The sequence below is a fragment of the Euprymna scolopes genome, chromosome 6 (assembly GCF_053919585.1).
Source record: "Euprymna scolopes isolate OS-2025 chromosome 6, ASM5391958v1, whole genome shotgun sequence".
Taxonomy (NCBI): domain Eukaryota; kingdom Metazoa; phylum Mollusca; class Cephalopoda; order Sepiida; family Sepiolidae; genus Euprymna; species Euprymna scolopes.
Window position 1 is genome coordinate 65,909,587 of NC_136487.1, and position 21,820 is coordinate 65,931,406.

Genomic DNA, 21,820 nt, shown 5'->3' on the forward strand with positions numbered 1-21,820 from the left:
ATCTTTGCTCGGGCCCTATGTACTTTTAATAACTTTATGTGCATATATATATATATATATATATATATATATATATATATATATATATAAAGTTTGAGTCATGTCCAGGTAACCTACATCTAAAATTTCAAGCTTTTCGACCCAAAATTGGCGGACGAGTTTAATAGAGTCGGCAAAGGTCAACTCTTTCACCTTTGACCACTTGATAGCCAGATTTTCGCCCAAGAAATGATTAAAACGCTTGCTGCATGTCTGAATACCCTTTATGTAAAATTTCAAATGCTTGTACCCAAAATTGGCTGAATAGTTTGCTAGAGACCGCACAGGTTTAATCTTTTGAACTTTGACCCCTTGGTAATGAAATTTTCGGCCAAAAATCGATTAAAAAGCTTGCCCTATGTCTGAATACACTTTATGTAACATTTCAAATGTTTAGACAAAAAATTGGCTGAGATGTCAAATTAAAAAAAAAAAAACTTTGACCCGATTCTGTAGACTAAAAATTAATAAAGTAATTTGATATGAAAATGTACACACACAACCAGACACACAGACAATTTCACCTTTATAGATATGCTAACATTTCAGTCCGGCATTGCCCGGGGATTTGAAGGTGTATGTTGAGCAAAAAAAAAAAAGTGGTAGTAGGAAGGCAGGCTCGAACCCGTAACGTGAAGGAGGAAAAGAATAGGAAAAACACCTGATGTCTTTACTGTTACGACCACCGCCAAACCGGAAGTGACGTAGATTTAAATTTAGGCTAGACAAACGAAAAAAGGTGATGACTTTCGAAAATATCGGCGAAAAAAGCGACCCCTCCCTGTAGAAAAGTGCCCAGTTGAAGGTGAAGAAATTAATATTTTTAGCCAATTTTTCGATATTTGTCGTCTGAAACGTCGAGCTTAAAAACGATACTGATCTTGTGAAAATTCCTCGCCTCTGTCGAAAGTTTTAGGCAGACATGCAAACATACATACATACATTTATATATTGGTAGCTCAAATTTTCGACCCAAACCGATTAAAAAGTTTGCCCTATCTCTGAATACCCTTTATGTAAAATTTCAAATGTCTAGACCAGAAATTATCTGAGTAATTTGGTAGAGACCGCAGCGGTCAATTTTTTTTAAACTTTGACCCCTATTATGACCGCTTAACATTTATTGTTTTGGGCTCCAATCAAGAAATCAAAAAACCTATGTCTAAAAATCAATCAAAAACCTATATCTAAAATTTAAATTGTTTATACCTCAAATGAGCGGAGGAGTTTGGTAGCGTTCTCAAAGGTCAAATCGTTGGATTTTGACCCCTTATCAGCCGAATTTCTGGCCGAAAACCGATTACAAAGATTTTCCCAAATCTCCATACCCGGTATATCAAATTTCGAGTCTGTAGACTGAAAAATTGACAGAGTTATTGTGTAGGGAAATGTACACAGACAGACACACACACAGCCAGACAGACACTTTCACTTTTATAGATATATAGATAGATAGATAAATAAATGATAGAGACATGATCTGTGTGTAAGAAATGACAATGGAGGGATAAAAACTAAAATGTTAACAAAAGTATATTTGAATGGCGAGGTTATTGAAATTCGACGGTGTGGCCGATTCGGAGGTACTAATCAGCGTCAGCCACACAAGTCACATTTTTAAAAAGGTCGTATCATTTTTTTTTAAATTAAGAAAAACAACATGAAAATATATCATTTTAACTGTTTTTAAGAAAAATCATGCTTTTGCAAAACTCTTTTTGATTAATTATTTCTAATTAATTGTTTAAGGATTAGAAACTTAAAAAAATATTTTTAAGTTGTTTTTTTTTTTAAATTAAGTAAAAGTATATGAAAATAACGACCGAGTGTTGTCTGTTTGTGTGCTGTGTTTTAAATAAATATCGTTACTTTATTTTTTTTTTAAAGAAAAACAATGTGAAAATATAACCTCTTTATTGACGACTAAATATGTGTTTTTGTGATGCGTTTTAATACAAGATTATTTTTATTTTATTTATATTTTATTTTCTTAAAGTCAACTTAATGCTTTTACTTTTAATAATTTTTTTTCAATTTTATCCAAAAAATCTTCGTTTATTGAATAAAGTTTTAATATATATATATATATATATATATATATATATATATATATATATATATATATATATATATATATATATATAAATACTTTAACTATAACCAAGAATCGCTAATTTGACCCCGAATCGACCCCCACCCTCGCCGAATCGGCAACACACCGAATCAGCTACACCGGATCCCCCAAGTCGAATCGTACCGAACCCAAGTTTTTCAGATATTTTGTTATCTTGGTTATGACTATGGCTATGACAACAGCATATTCTTTTCATTGTTTTGATTCTCAAGTATATTTCTGACACAGACACAGTTAATCAACCGAGAACCACATCACTATATATAAAACATATAAGATATCAGCCGATACACACTCGAGAGTCAAAACGATGAAAAGAATATGCTGTTGTTATAGCCTTAGTTATGACATGGGTGCACAGAGAAAAGCTAATGTGATCACAAGAGTAAAATGTATTTTTAGGGAATTTCTGCCATGATTAACCAGAAAAGCGTGTGTAAAAAGTGTGATACGTTAAAGTTAAACTTGGTTGGTTGGTTGTTTGTGTTTTACGGCATATCAACCCTCTTCGGGTATTTAATGCCGAATCCAAAGATTTTGAAGAAAAGTTTTTAATAGAATATATTTGTTGTTTTCAAATCAGTTTCTATTTAACCCATAGTTGGGACCCTAACAGGTACTACCACTCCGGGTCAGAGTGGACCCGGGAGCAATGGTAATTAAAGGGTGGCTCCACACTCCCCAAAGCCCGCAAGCTGGGGCCTCACCACTGGATATAGTTTAAGGTCATATCCAGGACCAAAGTTAAACTTGGCCATTTACTGTTGAAAACATCAGTTGCATTAAGGATACAATATATGTGTGATGCTAGTTTTAAAGACAGGCTTACATTCGATGATTTCGGAGGAAGCTTCGATTTGGGTAGTATAGGGAGATATAAGCAGAATATAAGATTTCATTCGTATAGTCACGTTGAAAGAATGGATAAGAGTTATTGGGTTCATAGATGGAGAAGAGTAGAGGTAGCAGGTTTAGTTTAAGCTTGGAAACGTGATTAATATCATTATCGAAGTTATTTTATGTTGATGACATCGTACGCCTTTGCTCTGGAGAATTGTATTTTGACTTATTATTGGAGAGAACGAATTCTATCGTTGAGGAGAACGAGGTCACTTTGTGGTTGTGCCGTGACACCATATTGTGACGTCATATCATGGCCTGACGTCACATGGAACAAGCAGAAACGCTTATTAGTCTGTTTATATAGATTAGGCAGCAACAATAATCTGGCTTACGTCCCTGTTCGCGGGTCTTTGGCTTCTCGAACAAATAAAAAAAATGTATTTGCCAAGCGTTCCAATTTAATGAGGAGATAATTGTTATGCACTTAGAATGCACGACAACAAACACAAATTTCGTTTGGCGAATAACCAGGAACAAACAAACAATCCTACTTTGTATTGTTTGGATTATTCGAACTACTATTCTCATATTATATGTTATTTTCACAATGTTTTGGTCGATGTAACCTCCGACCTTCTTCAGGTGTATCGTGTCGAACGCGGGAATCTTTCTGTTGACCTTGTGAATTTGCACGAAATTTCGATCGGAATACTATATTTAATTCACATGGGTAGCTTGCTCTTGTTCGTATCGTCTGAAATTCCGAGACCACTTGTGGTACGCGCACGTCAAAAGTATATCAAATGACACCAATGATTGCATACTCTTCAAGAGGGCCGCTGTCAGTATTGTGCAACAAGCGTTTTCTGATTTAGGTTGATTGTGTTTTTGGGTTATAGTGCTTGTTCGTGCAAGTTTTGTTTGTTTCGAAAGAACAGACCTGATTTTACGCATAAAAATTACTGGACTCTGGATAATGACGATGGCATATTGTCGTTGGGCATAATTACATATACATATTTTGTAGGACTTTTCCTGTAAGTGTGATTTACATAAGTAAGTGTCTTCTACTTTTATTAAGCTCCTGTAACATAGCGCTGACGCGCGTATGCAAATTCATGCGACATTACGTCACCGGTAGAGAAAAATAGTCTTTAAAGGGATCGCGTTAGAGACAGAAAGAACGTTCGAAATCACGTTAGAGACATGAATGACGCTGGAGAAGACGATCACGTGTGGTACATCACAGCGGAAACGAGAGAATGAGGAAATAAATGTAGTTGTAGAACAAGCATGCGATTTGAATTTTTTTCTATTCTTTGTCTGCTTTGCGACTGAGACATACAACGTGTTGGTTCCCGGACAACGTTACACTCCGTCGAGAATACGGCACAGTCCCGGATCTCCTTTAACTTCTTTATTACACATTGATAGCTAAGAGAGTTCATGCACGCGTGAATCCATTGCCATAACAATTTTCAAAACTCATTTGACTAAGAAAGGTAGTGCTGAAACATTATACTTAAAAATGCATCCATCTTTACGAAATGAAAAAAAAAAATTGAAGGATTGAAAATTAATACATCTGGAGGAAATTTGATGAAAGATTGTATTTGAAATTTGATATAGCGTGGTTCCCCATTTTTTCCTAAAAGATAAAATGGAATCCTCCAAGATAGACGATTTAGAAATATCAAGAGTCATATGTTTGTCTTTTGGACAAGGTGTAAAAAGATCCCCTAAGATTATAGATCCCACACTGTCTGTCAAGCTCCAGCCTCTGTACCATCGTCGCAATGTTGTATCTCTGTGCTTGTATTACAATTACTTCCACGGAATGTGCTCGGACGAACTTACTATACTTGATTTTTTTCAGCAACTAATTTGGCAATCTCAGCTTTTTACTGTAGAGGTCTCCAAATGCCTGATTTTTTTTTATTTAGCTTCTTACTTCGAATTCTTTCTCTTTGAAATCTCCCCTGTTTCACGTTTCCCCGACTGTACCAACATGCGTAAATATAATGTTAACATTTTACTGTACAACTCCCCACTTAGGATGCTCCTAATAAATTTGGCTCCTAATAACAGTAGCTTCTTACATATTAGTGGTAAGATGCCTTCTTTGAGGTGAATATAGTTTTATAAAGAATTATTGGCCATTCTGACTTCACATTTCTAAGAAATATTAAATGCCTCGTTTTTAATGTTGACACGAAGTTGACAAAGAAGCATGCTATATTTTTGTCAGAATAAAAATCAATGAAATCAGGAAAAATTCAACCAAAAATAGATGAAATACGTTTGTATGTTCGTACCTACATGCCCCAGAAGATTTTGTGATTTTCGTTTCGCAATACCGTCTCCAGTTTGTTTTGTACCACTTGTCTGCGTTTCCAAAGTGAACTGTTTGCATTGTTTCTAGTAGAATGTATTTCCCACGCAGTCGTATCTGATTTTCTATTCTTTTGGAACTATTTTTTTTATAATCAATTATTATGTGCTTTATTGTTTCGTCTCTTTACCCACATAGTCTATATTTACTGCCTTCCTGCGTTTTACGTTTGCATTATTATCACTAGGAGTTTTAACACAGACAATCGCTAACATTCTCTTTGAAACCAAACTGTGGTGTTTGGAGTTTGAGTGGCAACAAGTCCCCTCAGATTTCTAGTACTCATCGCCTCTTTCGATAATCCTTGCAAATTAGTTTGCATTATGACAGTAACCGTTTACCAGTTATTTCTTGTTGACAGCAACTATTGGTTTTCAATATAATTTGGGTAGCAATAAGCCGAGTTCTCTTCGTACTCACCTAGTGGAAGTCTGGTTAGTGCTTTCGCTTCTCGCACCTTGACCTTCCACGATTATTTGATGTTGCACCAGTTTATGGTGACACTATAAAAATAAATGGAGGGGGAGGCAAAAGGCGGAGCAGGTGAGGGGGTTAACTAACAATTATACAGTTTCTAGTTTTTATGATTCTATCCTGTGCTTATTTGTGTTTTGCATCCGTAGCAGTTTCTACATGCTTACACCTTTAACTTACATGCATTTAAGGGGTTTCCTCAACATGCTACGTAATTAATAAATAATTAAGCAGTTTTTATTATTGTGATCTGTCATATCTTCTCAGCCTTCCCTCTGATTCCAATCTCTCCCAATTTTTTTTCAAAGTTTTTCGGGATTGTTATTAGTGCTCCTATTATTAGTGATGTTATCTTGACTTTCTTCATCTTCCAAATCCCTTTAAACTCTCTGGCTAGTTCTGTGTATTTGCTCCGTTTCTCTGTCTCTTTGGTATTCACTCTGTAGTCTGCTGAAACGGCGAAATCTACGATCTGGCGGGACTTTTCCTTCTTGCTAACTATTATGACATTCAGTTTTCTTGCTTGGATCGGTTTTTCTGTTTGTATATTCATGTCCCATAGAATTCCGCGTCTTCCGTTTTCAAATCTTCTTCTTCTTAATATTATTATTATTAGTAGTAATAGTAATAATAGTAGTAGTAGTGTTGTTATTATTGTTATTATCGTTGTTGCTGTTTTATGCTTTTCATGTTATTTTGTATTTTTATTTATTTATTTTTTGTTGACAGGTCGTGACACTAGCTGTATATACCTTTTTTGCCGCCTGTCTCGTAGCCCGTCAATACCTGGATCCAAATCGTGGTTACGAAGGGTTTGGATATGATTTGTACGTCCCCGTCTTTACTTTACTGCAGTTCTTTTTCTACATGGGCTGGCTTAAGGTAAGAACACAAACTCATAGCAACGAAGAGTTTGCGTATGACTCATCCGAAACTACAGGGTGTTCGAGGTCAATTTGACATTTTAGAGAGACGCCCGAACACCAGTTTAATCCTAATAATGGCACAGTTTATGGTGTGACAGTCGATACGGTTAATGTCTTTCTCAACTATGCTTCACACATAATAATCCATGGGGTTGCAATCATGTAAGTTAAAGGCTAGATGCCGGAGCTGACGAAGTCGTGGAAGTTTCCAGATAGCCATTTATAAGTTTCCTCACAGATGTAACCAAGATCTAAATTTTGCTGATAAACGTATGGTATACCCGCAGCCTCCGATTGCTTTTTTTTTTTAAAACTCAAATGTTGAAGAGCTAAGAAGACGAGAGTGGTACTATTAAAACGAGCTGCCTTTTGTGTCACAGAATTTAATTTTCTATATAGTAACCACCATTCTTAATGCACTTTTGCCAGAAATTCAACGGCACATCTCTTCTTCTGACGCTTGCTTTCTTAGTCTCACACTGTCAGTATCTGCAACAGAGAGATCGAACATTTAGTTCATGAATGCATAAGTTCAGTTATTATATCAATGCAATTTGCAATCCCCTCTGATCAATTCGAGCGGCATAAAAAATAGGAGGCATTACTTTTGGAACATTCCTCATATAATAACTAATTTCTGATGAAGTCTTTCATCCACTAAAGACAAAATATTAACTCTATTCATCTGAGTTAATGTCATTGTGTAAATTGTTAAGATAAGTAACCGTTATTTTTTGTCTATATGAATAAAACGATAGCTATATGTGTATGCGTAAATATTTAACCGATAAAATCTTAAACTCACTCCTGGTCACAATATACTGAAGTTAACAGTAAATATTAATCAAGGCTGGTTTATAATGAATAAAATCTTATTTTTGGATGGATAGATAATGCGTACAGAAAAATGTCGGCAAGTTGAAATGAAAAATATTCATTTCAACTTGCCGACATATACGTTTCTGCACATGCGCAAATTGAATTTATTTCTTCAAGTCGTTTAATATTAAATCTTTCTTACCTATTTCTCGATATTACATCGGTGGGGAACTCGGCTGTAGCGCTAAATGTTTTAGTTTCGATTTTAACTGTTGGCACCCACATTTGTAAAAACTTTTGAAATTAGTGCGATATATTAGGTACAAAATAATATTCAATAGAGAATTCGCTCAGTAATAATAAATACGAAATCTGCATGAATTAAAATATGTTTTACGACTCGGCATTGACAGACACAACCCGCGCGCTATATATATATATATATATATATATATATATATATATATATATATATATATATATATATATGCGGATTCATTTATTCAAACGGCGTCCTGCCTGGTACAGGCATTGACTATGATTCTCCATCTATCTCTCTGCCTCGAGGCATTCGTGAATTCATTGTTGCTCATCATTTATAAACCCATTTACGCTATTTCTCAAAAGTGCTCTTTTTTATTCAATTGTACGATCAGTAGGTTGCAGTTTCTGTCAGAACAGTACACATACCGGATGATTGTCCTAACCATTGCCATCTTCTGCCCAGCACAACGAGAGACAAAACCATGAACAGAATCATTCCTGATTACTTCCGTATTGCATCAGTCACGGCATAATCACGTTGACAAACCGGTTCCGCCAGATTACGGAAGTTAAGCAACGATAAGCTTGACTAATACGAGATGGATGACCATTTGAGAATACTAGGCGCTGTATTCGGTGGCGGGACAGTACTACTGTCAAAGGAAAAGTTAGGCGCCTCCTTCCTTCCGTTAGTCTATGGGAGCCTCTGGGCATTGTTAAGAACCCACTTCAGCCCACCCCCCTCCAGTCAGAGTAACATGACGTCATGGAAAGCAGGTGGTTGATATGCTGATAATTTGTCAAATAAGAAATGATATTTGTCGATTTAGGTTAAAAGAATACAATGCAAGATGGGGAGTTAGACAACGGGAAGAAGTGGCACGTATGCTATAAAGGAAACGTTACTAAGCAGAACAAGCATATATATTAGCAGTATATGAAAACCTCTAATCATAAAGAAAAAACAAAATTATACAATCCATCCTTAAAATTTCAAGGGTAAAAGGGAGACAATCCAGTCAAACTATTAAAGTTATCCCCCCCTCTTGTCAATCAAAGTTTTTTTCTTTCACACATACGAATCCACGGCTAAGGAAGCCAAAACAACTCCAAGAATACGAAACCATCTACGGAGCCAGTAACTTTTCTCATTTTTTTCCCAAGATGCATGACGAAGGTTGCAGACTATATAGACCGAAACGTTGCGCAAATAACACTTGAGATGAGAACAATAATCCGATCCAAACAAGTAAAACAAACAATCAGCCCTGATCTTAAAAAAAAAAAAAATCAGAACTGTGAATTTAAGATTATTTCGCTTAAGCAAATGTGACACCTTTAAAGTATTTGTTTTGTTCTCAACTAAAGAGATACATCGTGAAGGATCAACTCTCGTTTGGAATGTCACCCACGAAAAAACAATTCTAAATTAAATTTACAATCTCTCAATCTGAGTTAAATCGAGTAAACATTCTTGGAAGGCAATAAAAAAAGATGACATTTTATTACAGCGAATATGATATTCAGTTATTTTGTTTCCGTTGTTTTTTTTTTAAACCTATGTCAAGGAGGTTATATATTCTGTGGAATTTGTCACAATATATATTTATCTCCAACTTTTACTCACCTATCGGTCGTTCTAATTAAGAACTAATTTAATTTTGCGACATCTAGGTCAAAAGTCAAGGTTACAGAAAAAGGTGAAAATAACATTTTTAGTGATAAATTCTGTTTTGTTTATCGTAGAGACGAACTATCAGACTCGCATTGTAGCAAATGAAGTCGAGCCTTTAATATAATCTTGGTATTTGAGGATTACATTAAAAAGTCTATTTTGACATTTTAAAAATGTTTTCTCCCTCTCTTTCCCTCTCTCTTTCTCTCTCTCTCTCTTTCTCTCTCTCTCTCTCTCTCTCTATATATATATATATATATATATATATATATATATATGTGTGTGTGTGTGTGTGTGTGTGTGTGTGTGCGCGCGCGCGTGTGTATGAGTGTGTGTGATTTTATTTGTCTATATTTTCATTTACGATAACCCACGGAAAAGTGTATTGCCTAAATTCTAGGTAATTATGATTTTTTTAAAAATTATTTTAATCTTAATCCAAATCTGTGTTATTATATAAGCTGCCTAAAATTTATGGCTTAAAATTACTAGGGTGTAAGGAATATCATTAGGTTGTCCCAAAAGTTCGTGAACACTGGCAAAAATTCAAATTTTCTTCGCCAAGTAATAACATGGGAAAAAGAAAATTAATCCTCAAAATAAAGACCATCATTTTCCAAGACTTTCGGATCTGGTCAAAGTACCATTTAGCCGGCCTCGAATCAAAGAATTCTTGGCACACTTCCTCGACTTCATTAAACTAGTCAAATCGACAGCCTTTCAGAAAGCGGAAGCTGACATGATTAGATGGAACGCAGAACCGTAGGCTGGACATTCATCTCTTCAAACTGGTCTTTGGTGTTTCTGGCGGTATGTGGCTTGGCATTGTTCTTCTGCATCAAAGCGCGCCTTCGTTAAATCAGAGCCGAGTACTTTCGTTTCATTTTTTCGTAGACCCGCTCCAGTTGCTTACAGTAAAGTTCGGCACTGATGGTACGATCATTCGGAACCAATTCAAAATGTACGATTCCTTAAAAGTTCCACCAAGCGCACAAGATGACTTTCTTGCTGAATCGATCTTGTTTTGGAACCGACGACACCTCTTTCCCTTTCCGAACGCATCGCTTGCCTCGATTGTACTAAACAAGATAGAAGCATTTCTCGTCCGATCTCACAATACGTTTCCAAAAACGCTCATTCAATGGATTGCTGAACAATTGACGCCAAATTTTGTCATGTGGCTTGTGTTTCGGTGAGTTCGTGTGGATCTTAACGCGACTTTTTCTTTGAACAAAATCAAGTTGCTTCAAGTGTCGGTGAATTGCCGATTTACAAACCCCAAGCTCATCAACCAATTCTTGATCGATCGATGAAGGCGCATTATCCAATCCGGTTTGCAAGTCTCCATCATCCAACTTTAACAACCGTCCCGACGAGGTTTATCCTCAAGAATCATGTCGCCAGAATCGAAACGTTTGTACCACTTTGAGAACGCCGCATATGCAATTGTTCCAACTTCAATAGCACAAATCTCTTCTCTGGCTTTCCTGGTTAAAAAACCTCGCTTCAAGCAGTAATGAATCAATAGTCGTAATTTTATCAATTGCCATACGAAATTATTAAAAATAGCATACAAATTCAATTTTTCGCAAGTGTTTACGAACTTTTGTGACAACCTAATACTTAATTGGTGCCTAATAATTACATATAAATTCAATGAAAATCCGAAATATTTGAATTTTTTAAAGTGGAGAATGAGCCTATAGTTTGAAAATTGAAACACTTAAAAATCCCCAAAACTAAAATTCAGAGAATATTTATTAACTGATGTCAAAAACAATTCCAAATTTTACAAAAATCAGGAGTATCAGGATTTCAATGAAGTGCTTTTACCCCTCTATTAATGCCCTTTGTAAAATAACTTACTAAATATATCCTATATTGAAACTAATTACGCCTAGCAACTATGTCTTATATATATGTATATATATATATATATATATATATATATATATATATATATATATATATATATATATATATATATATATATACATATATATAATAGAGAAATGACTCTGTAATAATAGATACAAAATCTGCATGAATTAGAATAGATTTAAGCGTATTTTCCAACCGGGCAAAGTTGAACCCTTCTATTCACAAATATACTTAAAAAGAACGGTATAGTTGGAAAATTAAAACCCAATCAAGCATATATGATTAAACTAAAGAATATTAAAAAACCGGATTTCGTCAATAAACCAACTACTAGTCTTATTAACTACAGCCAGAATTTACAAGGAAATAAAATGTGTCTAGAATTAAACTAATGGATTAACACCACCAAAATGAAATGCATTGAAACTAAGAATTTATATAATTTCCTACAATACAACATTGTCGATTTTTATTCGTCAATTTATGAAAAACACTTTAATATTGCTTTAGAATTCTCAGTAATACTCACTGACATATTTACTGCTAAAATCCGCATCTTTAAGACTATCGCTGATGATTTATAACTATAGTGAAAGTATACAGAACAGGAAAATGAATGAATTAATTAGTTCAAATTCCTCGGCTTAACGTTCAATAGGAACATGAGTTGGAACAGATACATCGAGGGCATTGCCGCGGCTGCTGCGAAGGAGATGGGCTTTCTCTACCGTGCTGCAATGTTACTTACACCTGAAAGTATCCTGCATCTCTACAAGGCCACCATTCGCCCATGTATGGAGCATTGTCACATTTCGGCTAGTGAATCTGCTACTAGTCTCTCACGCCTGGACAGGATTCAAAAGAAAGTCGGCAACCTAATATGTCCCGAGCCGTCAGCTAGGCTTCAGCATCTGTCCCATCGACGAAATGTTGCATCCTTCTGCCTATTTTACAAGTATTTTAATGATAAATGCTCTGATGAACTACAAGCCTTTGAACACCCTCGATGTAAACACTCCCGACAAACCCGACAAGCAGCAAAATCCCACCTCTACAGAGTAGAGATCCATAGGTGCCAGAAAGCCTTTTAATCTAATAGTTTTTTTTTCCCAGAACTGCTAGACTTTGGAATTACCTTCCCGGTTCCTGCTTTCACGAATTTACTGACATGTAGAAGTTCAAATATAATGTAAACAGATATCTTGCTACTTAACTTTTTACATTGTATCCATTCAATGTATGTCCCAGATAATAGCCGCCCTACGTCAAAGTGACACTTTGTTTTGTTTTAATTGAAAATGCAAAAAAAAAAAAAAAATTGATATAACAATGGGATTCTTAAACTCAGCAAAACCAAAAGTTTTTAACAGGCTATATATTCCGTACGTTATAAACAATATATTTCGATACAGTTATATCGACCTATATAATGAATTAAGTTCAACAACTCTACACTGTAAATGACGAATAAAAAACAACAATACGTATAATAGTCGAAGTATTAACAAACGTGAAAATAAATAAAAACTTAATAGATACCACTTTCCGCCTAGAGAAATAATACACATAAGCCTTGCAGAATACGTGCACCCAAAGCTGCAAGGTTTACACGCATAACGTTGAATAATTTTTTTTTAATGTATATGAGGCACGGCTAAAAATGCAAGAAAACCAAGTTGCTATATTTTTTTAAAAAACGAATTAAAATCTATTAAAATTCATTATTCTTGAGCAACATTTTTTTCCAGAACAAAAAAGCCTGATTTTATCATATTAAAAGCAAAATAATATAAAACTTTTTCTAGTATTTTTAATAGAATTTTAAATTTTACATTTTCCAAAAACACTATTCATCCCCATTTCTGTACCGATTTTTCAGAAATATTTTTTTAAAAACGTTTTTGAATCAATTAATTTCTTTTGTCTAAATAAAATTTAGAATGATTTGCTATGAAAATATGAAGTAAATATTATAACATAATATCCGAATTTCAAATGATTCCATCTTTTATCTCAATATATTGATTTCGCGTGGCGAGATTAAAAATTAAAAAAAAATTAACATTTACCTTTTAAAAAACTACGGTAGCCTTTACAAGACAAAATAAATCCATTTAGTCCTAACGTTTGTTTAGACGATTACGTAAGGAGTAAGGGTTCAATCTTTTTCATAAACGATATATATATATATATATATATATATATATATATATATATATATATATATATATGTGTGTGTGTGTGTGTGTGTGTGTGTATGTGTGTGTGTGTGTTTACATAACCCCACCGAAGATAACCAACTATGAGGCTGATCAGCATCAGATGGACGGCTATTTTGGGAATGCGAGGCGCCGTATGTGTTTGAGACAACATCCACATCCAGTATCACGCCTGGTCATCTTGACCCTGTCTATCTATCAGGATAAAGTGTTTCTGGACGATAGTATGCTAGTTGCAAGTTTCCACGCATTTAACTAAGTCAAGCGCAAATCGCAGCATCATCAGATAGTTGACAAACCGGTGATGTTCCTATTTACTTGCCTCCCCAGGAGGGCAGAGTTAGACACAATATCGGTTTTTAATGTGGGGAAAATCAGGCTCTTCAAAATGGACACTCTTGATAAGAACAAACATAGAAATTGCCCCAGTCTAGAAAGATTTTAACGAATTGAACGAGGAAAAGGATAGGTTAAGCGTAGCGTCATAGTACACTCTGATTCTAGACCCCCAAACCAGTGATGTTTATGTTTAACCCTAACCCTAACCCTAACCCTAACCCTTCTTCATTTGTGGTCACTTATACTCTTATAATATTTTTTAATGTTACCAAACAGGCAAATATCTTTTTTTTTTTAATAATTGAATTAAATCATGATTCAAACACTATTTATGATTAAATACCTTCAATATTATGTTATTTTCGCTTTATATTTTTCCCTTCACACTAATTTTTATCAAGCTTTAATTTTTTTCTAGTAAATACCTGTAAAAAAAACAACAACTAAATCTGCTTTTTTCTGCTATTCTTGTTTTACATCAACCATAAATTCTTTTATTTTCCAAAATTGAATTACAATTATTTTCCCGTTTGTAACCTGTGAACCATATACTTGTTCCATAAACCATATAAAACTGTTTTTTTTTTCATATACCATATAAAATTGTGTTTTCCCCAATTTTTTTATCACATAATTTGTGAAAAAGACTTGCATTAGAATTTGTTAGCCCTTAAAATTGTGGCATCGCGTAGCGGCAGTCTTAGACGTAATTTTGGAAAAAGGTGAGATAACAACCGTTTGTAAATACGGAACAACTGTTTTTAGGCCGTATGTTCTTCCGTAGATGAAGTAATACCATGTAATAACAAATTGCCGAAAGATATTATCGTATTTTTAGCTAAATTAATTTTTTGGTACCGATTCTTCAAAACATTTACCATATCATAGTATATTAGCAATATTACGGTCACTAGAAGAAAATTATTAATTTATTTTTCAAAGATTTAAAAGTAGTGTTTTTTCAAAGATTTAAAAGTAGTGTTTTCGTAAAAATAATTTTTTTTTGCTAATCTGAAAAATGTTAATTATTATTAACATATTCAAAGAATTTCACACTTCAAAACACAAAAGATGAAAATGAAACATATTCAAAATTCGGATTTTCAACCTTAAAATCTGATACGTGCACAGTTGTTGTTTTTGTTTGTTTTATATACAATCCTTACCCTCTACACAATACAATATATTTGATTCAGTTTCGGCTGATTATTTTAAGCATATTTGCACCCATTAATAAAGAAATGGGGTTTGTAGGCAATATATATATATATATATATATATATATATATATATATGTATATATATATATATATATATATATCGATTATGAACAAAAGTACACCATTATAAAGTTTATTCTTCATTTAATAATCAGTGAAAATTTTGTATTGATTGGATAATTAGTTGATTTTGATAGATTTTTAAAGAGAGGCTCCGTCAAAAAAATACTTATTCCCCCCATGAATAATATTAAACTTTGTCTTTTTTCTTCATTGTACTTCTTTAGGTGGCTGAACAACTGATAAATCCGTTTGGAGAAGATGACGATGATTATGATATCAACTGGTTGTTAGACAGACACACAGCGGTAAGGGAAATGTTGTATCTATTTTTTTATTTTGTGATATTTTTAGAGAGGTCTCTTCTCATATAAATACGCGAAACGTGTGTAACCTCAGCCGTGAATAAGGCTATCCCATCGCGTGCGTAAGAATATACAGCAGGATTGGATCCACACTTCGCGTTTTCACGCTTCCTTTGATATCCGCTAAGATTAAAGTAAAGTATCTGTACTCATATTTTGTTAGCTTTCTTAAAACACCTATTAAAACCGGTGATAATGTTGACAAACAATAACAACAACAAAAACAATAAAAAAAAAACAAGAGGGATTATTTTAATAAGCCAGAAAGTCGCAAAACCGTGCGTCCCCTATGTAACCAGGGTTATCACCGTTTTAGGAAAAGTTGAAAGAAGTCAACCATAAAGGATATCGTCATCATCAGTGACGACGTCGTTAATCTTGATCTTTGGTGATACCGTATCCAAGGCTACCCCCATGACGCTGTCGTCGTTGATGTTGTCACAGACCTGGCGATGTGTGCGAACTGACCTACTGACACGGCACGCAAGCACAGTAAGATGCTTCCCTTTGGTTTCGAACCCTCGTGTGAAGCACGATTCAATAAATAGTTAAATACTGAACACAAATTTCTATTTGACTCAAATCTAGAATACATTTTTGATTGTTTTCATCGAAGTATTGATGCACCAATAAGCCCGGAATACAAGATCGACGTTATGTACCCAAGTTTGGTTGGAGCCTTTTCATCAATTTCGCTAATTCATTTTTGGAACGGTATGCATCGGTACCACACACACACACACACACACACACACACACACACACACACACACACACACACACACACACACACACACACATACACACACACACACACACTATATATATATATATATATATATATATACACATATACATAAAAAGTACCATAAAGTAACATTTTCTTATGTGCGCTGAGCGGTGTCTGCCAAACTGCTCTGTCAAATTTTGGTCTACTAACTTGAACCTTAATATATAGGATATTCGGACAGATACAATATGCTTTTTATCATGAAAAAGGGGGAAAAATTGAAAGGCGAAAATTGCTAAGGGGAAAAAATTGAAAGGAGTAAGTCGACTAAACATATATCTTCTACACATTTATACATTTAACCACGTTAATTTTTAAAGTTTTGATATACAAATGGACTTAGAGAGAAACGGATACTGCTGAGAGGCTTTATGTTTTAGTTTCGGTTCTAACTGCCATATTGTTTTCTTTTTTTTTTTTTTACTTTTAAAATCACTACTATATATTGGATACACTATAATAACCAATGGCGTATTGGCTGTATTATAACAAATATGGAATCTGCATGAACTGAAATATCATATTTAAGCGTATTTTACGATTGAGCCACGCCAGGCAGCCGCTATTGTATATTGTTTTCAATAAAATAATCAATAGAGAACTGGCTCTATAATAATAAATATACAATCTGCACCGCCGTAAGTCCTACTAATATACATATAAAAGTAAGCGCGTTTTTTTTTGTGTGTGCGGAACGATCTTTACCAAACTACCCTGCCAATTTTTGGTCGGACTATTCAGATCTGTGGAACAAATTCGATTTGGTTTGTAGCCGAAAAAAGCTGCTAAGGTGTCAAAATATAAAAATTGTAACTTGGCAGGCGTAAACCGAACTGCGCAAATATATATATACGTTTAAATTGATTAATTTGTAAAGTTTTGATAAAAATGTGGCCTAAACTAAAATGGTAACGAATAACGTTGGAGAGCTAGTGGTTATGGTTTTTATTCTAGCTGATGGTACCCAAGTAATATAATATTTTTTAAACGTTTTAAACCACTACTATATATTGGGTACAATATACATAGAGAATTGGCTCTATTATAATAAATACAATGTTGGCGTAAATATAATATTTAAGCGTATTTTACGATCGGATAACACCGGGAATCTTGCTTGTATATATATATATATATATATATATATATATATATATATATATATATATATATATATATATATATATATATATATATATATTGGTAACACATCATTATTCAAGTACGTCTGATTGAACACGACAGTGTTATTCTTTTTTCCGATTGTTCTGGATATCTTTTAAATTTGCCGAGCAGTCTTTATTTCAGTTGGCATGTTGTATACAATGACGCCCAAAGTTGTTGTTCAGCTATATTCTTCTCAAGCGCTTTCTATCGGTGCATCCAATCATCGTCAAGAGCGATGGTTGTTGTTATCGTTTTCTTTTTCTTTGAATTATTTTTATTTTTAATTTCGATTTTCTTATTTTATACTTTATTTATTAAGTTACTTGTTAATTATCAAATACGGTTAGTATATTTGTCCCGGTGTTAAATGAAATCAGGTTGAAAAGAGTTTGTAGTTTTTTGATTAGTTTGGCTTCTAGTAATTTTAGTCGTCGTGTGCAGTTGTTTAAGTATCGAATTTTAGTATTGTTAGTTATCTTTGTAAATATACTTAGAGATGTTTTATAATATCATTATATATATATATATGTATATATATATATGTATATATGTATGTATGTATGTATATATATATATATATATATCATAAAACATCTCTAAATACATTTACAAACGGTACTTATAGAATGGCATTACAATGATATTGTGAGAATTCACGCTACGATAAGAGATTATTTAATTAATTGGAATTCTTATTGAGATGAGTAATTTGTATTATTTATCCATTTATTTATTGCGGACTATTATCCTCATCTTCTAGTAGTTGTTTTTATTTATAATAAAAAAATTGTGTGTACATTTTTTAAAGCAGACAACAAGTGTCTGACAGTCGTTATATAACAAAAAAGAATGTTCGCGACGTTTTGGCCTTCCATAGTTGTTGTCGTCTCACTACGTTTTGGCCAACTAAAAGGCTTAGTTGGCCAAAACGTAGTGAGACGACAACAACTATGGAAGGCAGTAATTGCTAAGAATGCACTTAGGAGATTCGGCGTTCATATCCCTTCGCGGTTAACCACTTGACGAAGGCCAGAGGAATATTATAAATACTTTATTGCCTCTGATTTTTTAAACCTAAATACTAAAACTCAGAAATATCATTAAGATTGTATAAAATTGAGATATAGTGCTTTATAAATTAAAGTCTCCTTGTGGTCTCTGAACTTAAAAAGGTAATTATTCCCGAAAGTACTAACACATTAGATAACAAGTAAGATCTTGAACCTTACGACTTTTAAGGATTTCTATTACATTCCTCTAAATATTGTCCTTTTTAACCCAAGGGGGGGGGAAATCTCTAACTGTGTCTTTTTCTGAAGAACGTAAATCAGTCTACGATAAGTTGTCTGGTGAATTTCCATCATTCAATGAAACACGAGTAAGGCTAATTTTACTAATGATAACTAACATGAGTGTGATGTTAATGAACCTTTGATTTGGAATGTTTACTTCGATATATATATATATATATATATATATATATATATATATATCGAAGTAAACATTCCAAATCAAAGGTTCATTAACATCACACTCATGTTATATATATATATATATATATATATATATGTGTGAATGTGTGTGTGTGTGTGTGTGTGTGTCTTGGATATTATTCTTTAAATCTACAGTAACATGTGTTTCGAACTTAAGTTCTCGTCAGTGCAAGAAATGATAATTAAATCTAGGCAGGATATTTGAACATGATCATAAAGTCATAATTGATTTCTCAGGCTTGTACTCAAGCTCCAGGCTACCTAGAATTAGCACAAAAAATAATGGGACAAAGTTATATTAATATCGATTGGGCAGGCATAACCAGCAAATAGTTAGATAGTATTCAGCAAACGAAGAAAAAAAATTGTATTATGCTTAGGTGAAAGAGAGAGAAAGAGAGAGAGAGAGAGAGAGAGAGAGAGAGAGAGAGAGAGAGATGGCGATAATGCAATCGTAGACAGTACACGCTTATAAATGGTGTGTCTGTCCTTATCAACATATGAGATATGGGGTTCATACGTTACGATAAAGGCGATATATATGGGAAACAATAGAAATAACAAGACCAGACACACGTGGAATGACTAATCAAAGAATTGAGTTAGACCTGAACTAGTGAACAAGACACGAGATATACTTGTCAAATGGAGCTGGAGAGCGTTGGTAGTAAACCTTCATCATCTGAAGGATCTGAAGGATCATGATGATAAACGAACCAATGTGCTGTTCAGAAGTCGGTTACTGGCATGGGCAAACACCATTCACCTCCACATACTACGTATAAAGTAAATATCCGCACACAAATTTCAATAAAGAATTGTCTCTTCGTTAGTTGATTATGTCGAAATATTTTAGTATATGTGATTTTTTTTTGTAATAATTAATTTTATCATTTTAGGTTGCAATGGCTTTGATCGACCAATGTTACGGAAAACATCCACCATTGATCCGAGATATGTACTGGAATGAAAACGTCGAAGAATTGCCTTATACCGAGGCATCATATGCTTCCAAAAGACCAAATTTCCTCGGATCCACTTACAATATCGCGTAAGATAACATTGATATTACACACACACACACACACACACACACACACACACACACACACACACACACACACACACACACACACACATATATATGGTTTACCGATATTTTATCACCTGACATTTAATCACCCGACTATTAATGACGGACATATAATCACTAGAATTTAATCACATGTTTTTTTTTCATCATGTGAACATTTAATCACTCGACACAGAGACAAATAATCACCTCCCAAGGAAAAGAATAAAATTTATTAATGTAATAATATTATTATGTTTTTATTACTTTAAATTTTTACTCCCTTTGACAAATTTTAAGATTATTTTTACGAGATATAAAATCTATAGGGTAAAACTGGCCGCTCCCCCCACCCCCACCAATCATGCAAGAGTTAGAGGATAGGTTATTTGTTCACTTAAAGTAATTATCAGCCACTGTTTTTTTTGTTATTTTTAACGAATAAACAATAAACATAACATTTGTTTTAATTAATTAATTTCTCATTTAAAAATGTAAACAAACGTCTGCAAATAGTTACATTTTCTTCATTTTGTTTACTTAATGTTAAGAAACAATACCGAACTTATGAACAATAATAAAGATGAGGACAATACTTCGCAAAAATGCATATACAGATCATGAAGAATCATCTTAAAGGATCCCAAAAAATAAACAAATATAATGTGGTGAAAAAATAATACCCTTCAAGCGCTTTCGGAAAACCCCTAAGTGATTAAACGTCTCGATGTGATCCAGTGTCAACGTGATGAAAACACAATTGATTAAATGTCTAGTGATTAATAGTCCGTAATTAATAGACGTGTGATGTAATGTCGGGTGATGAAAAGACCGTACACCGGCTGCACAGCATCGCTCGGTCGTAAAATACGCATAATTATTACAGTTTTATTAATGCAGATTTCTTATTATTATAAAGCCAATTTTTACTGTTGATTATTATCCAATACACGATAATGATTTTATAAGTCATAAAATTATATGACTTGATTACGATTAGCTAAAAGGTTTAGCGCTCCAGCCTTAGTCGTTATCAATCTGTCCAGCATCGCTTTCACCTGAGCTATACACAGATCGATACGAAAGGTTAAAAATGATTTTTATTGTCACCGAAACAAATGTAATCGCTCATTTTTCAATCAAATCGATTAGTATACTGCTTAGTTGGGGATCCATCGCAGTGCACATGAAGGAAGTTTCACATGCCCCTCCTTCGTAGTGACTTAGTCCACAATACATCTTAGTTTACATTGCACTGTAGAGAACCTACTGTTGATTTTATAAAATTATCTTTATATACTGGCTTGTATTAAAGTTTAAAAAGCAAAAGTCAAGTATCATGGTTCAGTTGTGTTTTAAACAGAAACATTCATTTTCAACGCGCCCCTATCATATCAAAGAAGCTACTGTTGATTTTATATGCCAGGTTTTTCTTCTTGTGCCGTTTAGGAATCCAGAGGAACTCACTCACTCACACGCACACAAAGTTCCATTTATATATATATATATATATATATATATATATATATATATATATATATATATATATATATATATATATATACTCTAGACACATAATGTTTGTGAAATTTCACACACATACACACACACACACATACACACACACATATATATATATATCTTTTGA

General features: G+C 33.7%; 1 protein-coding gene across 11 annotated transcripts in view; it reads left to right on the plus strand.

Annotated features, from left to right (window-relative positions):
- LOC145277675 (bestrophin-4-like) overlaps window positions 1-21,820 on the plus strand; it is a 315,957-nt gene that overhangs the window by 233,682 nt on the left and 60,455 nt on the right. For all 11 annotated transcript variants that reach the window (XR_013868194.1, XR_013868195.1, XM_080129346.1 and 8 more), the window contains 3 exons: window positions 6,612-6,764; window positions 15,513-15,593; window positions 20,000-20,151. Coding sequence is in view for 9 of the 11 variants with exons in the window: in XM_080129346.1 (XP_079985472.1) it covers window positions 6,612-6,764; window positions 15,513-15,593; window positions 20,000-20,151 (386 nt within the window). In the remaining 2 variants the exon portion in view is untranslated. The remainder of the gene's footprint in view (window positions 1-6,611; window positions 6,765-15,512; window positions 15,594-19,999; window positions 20,152-21,820) is intronic.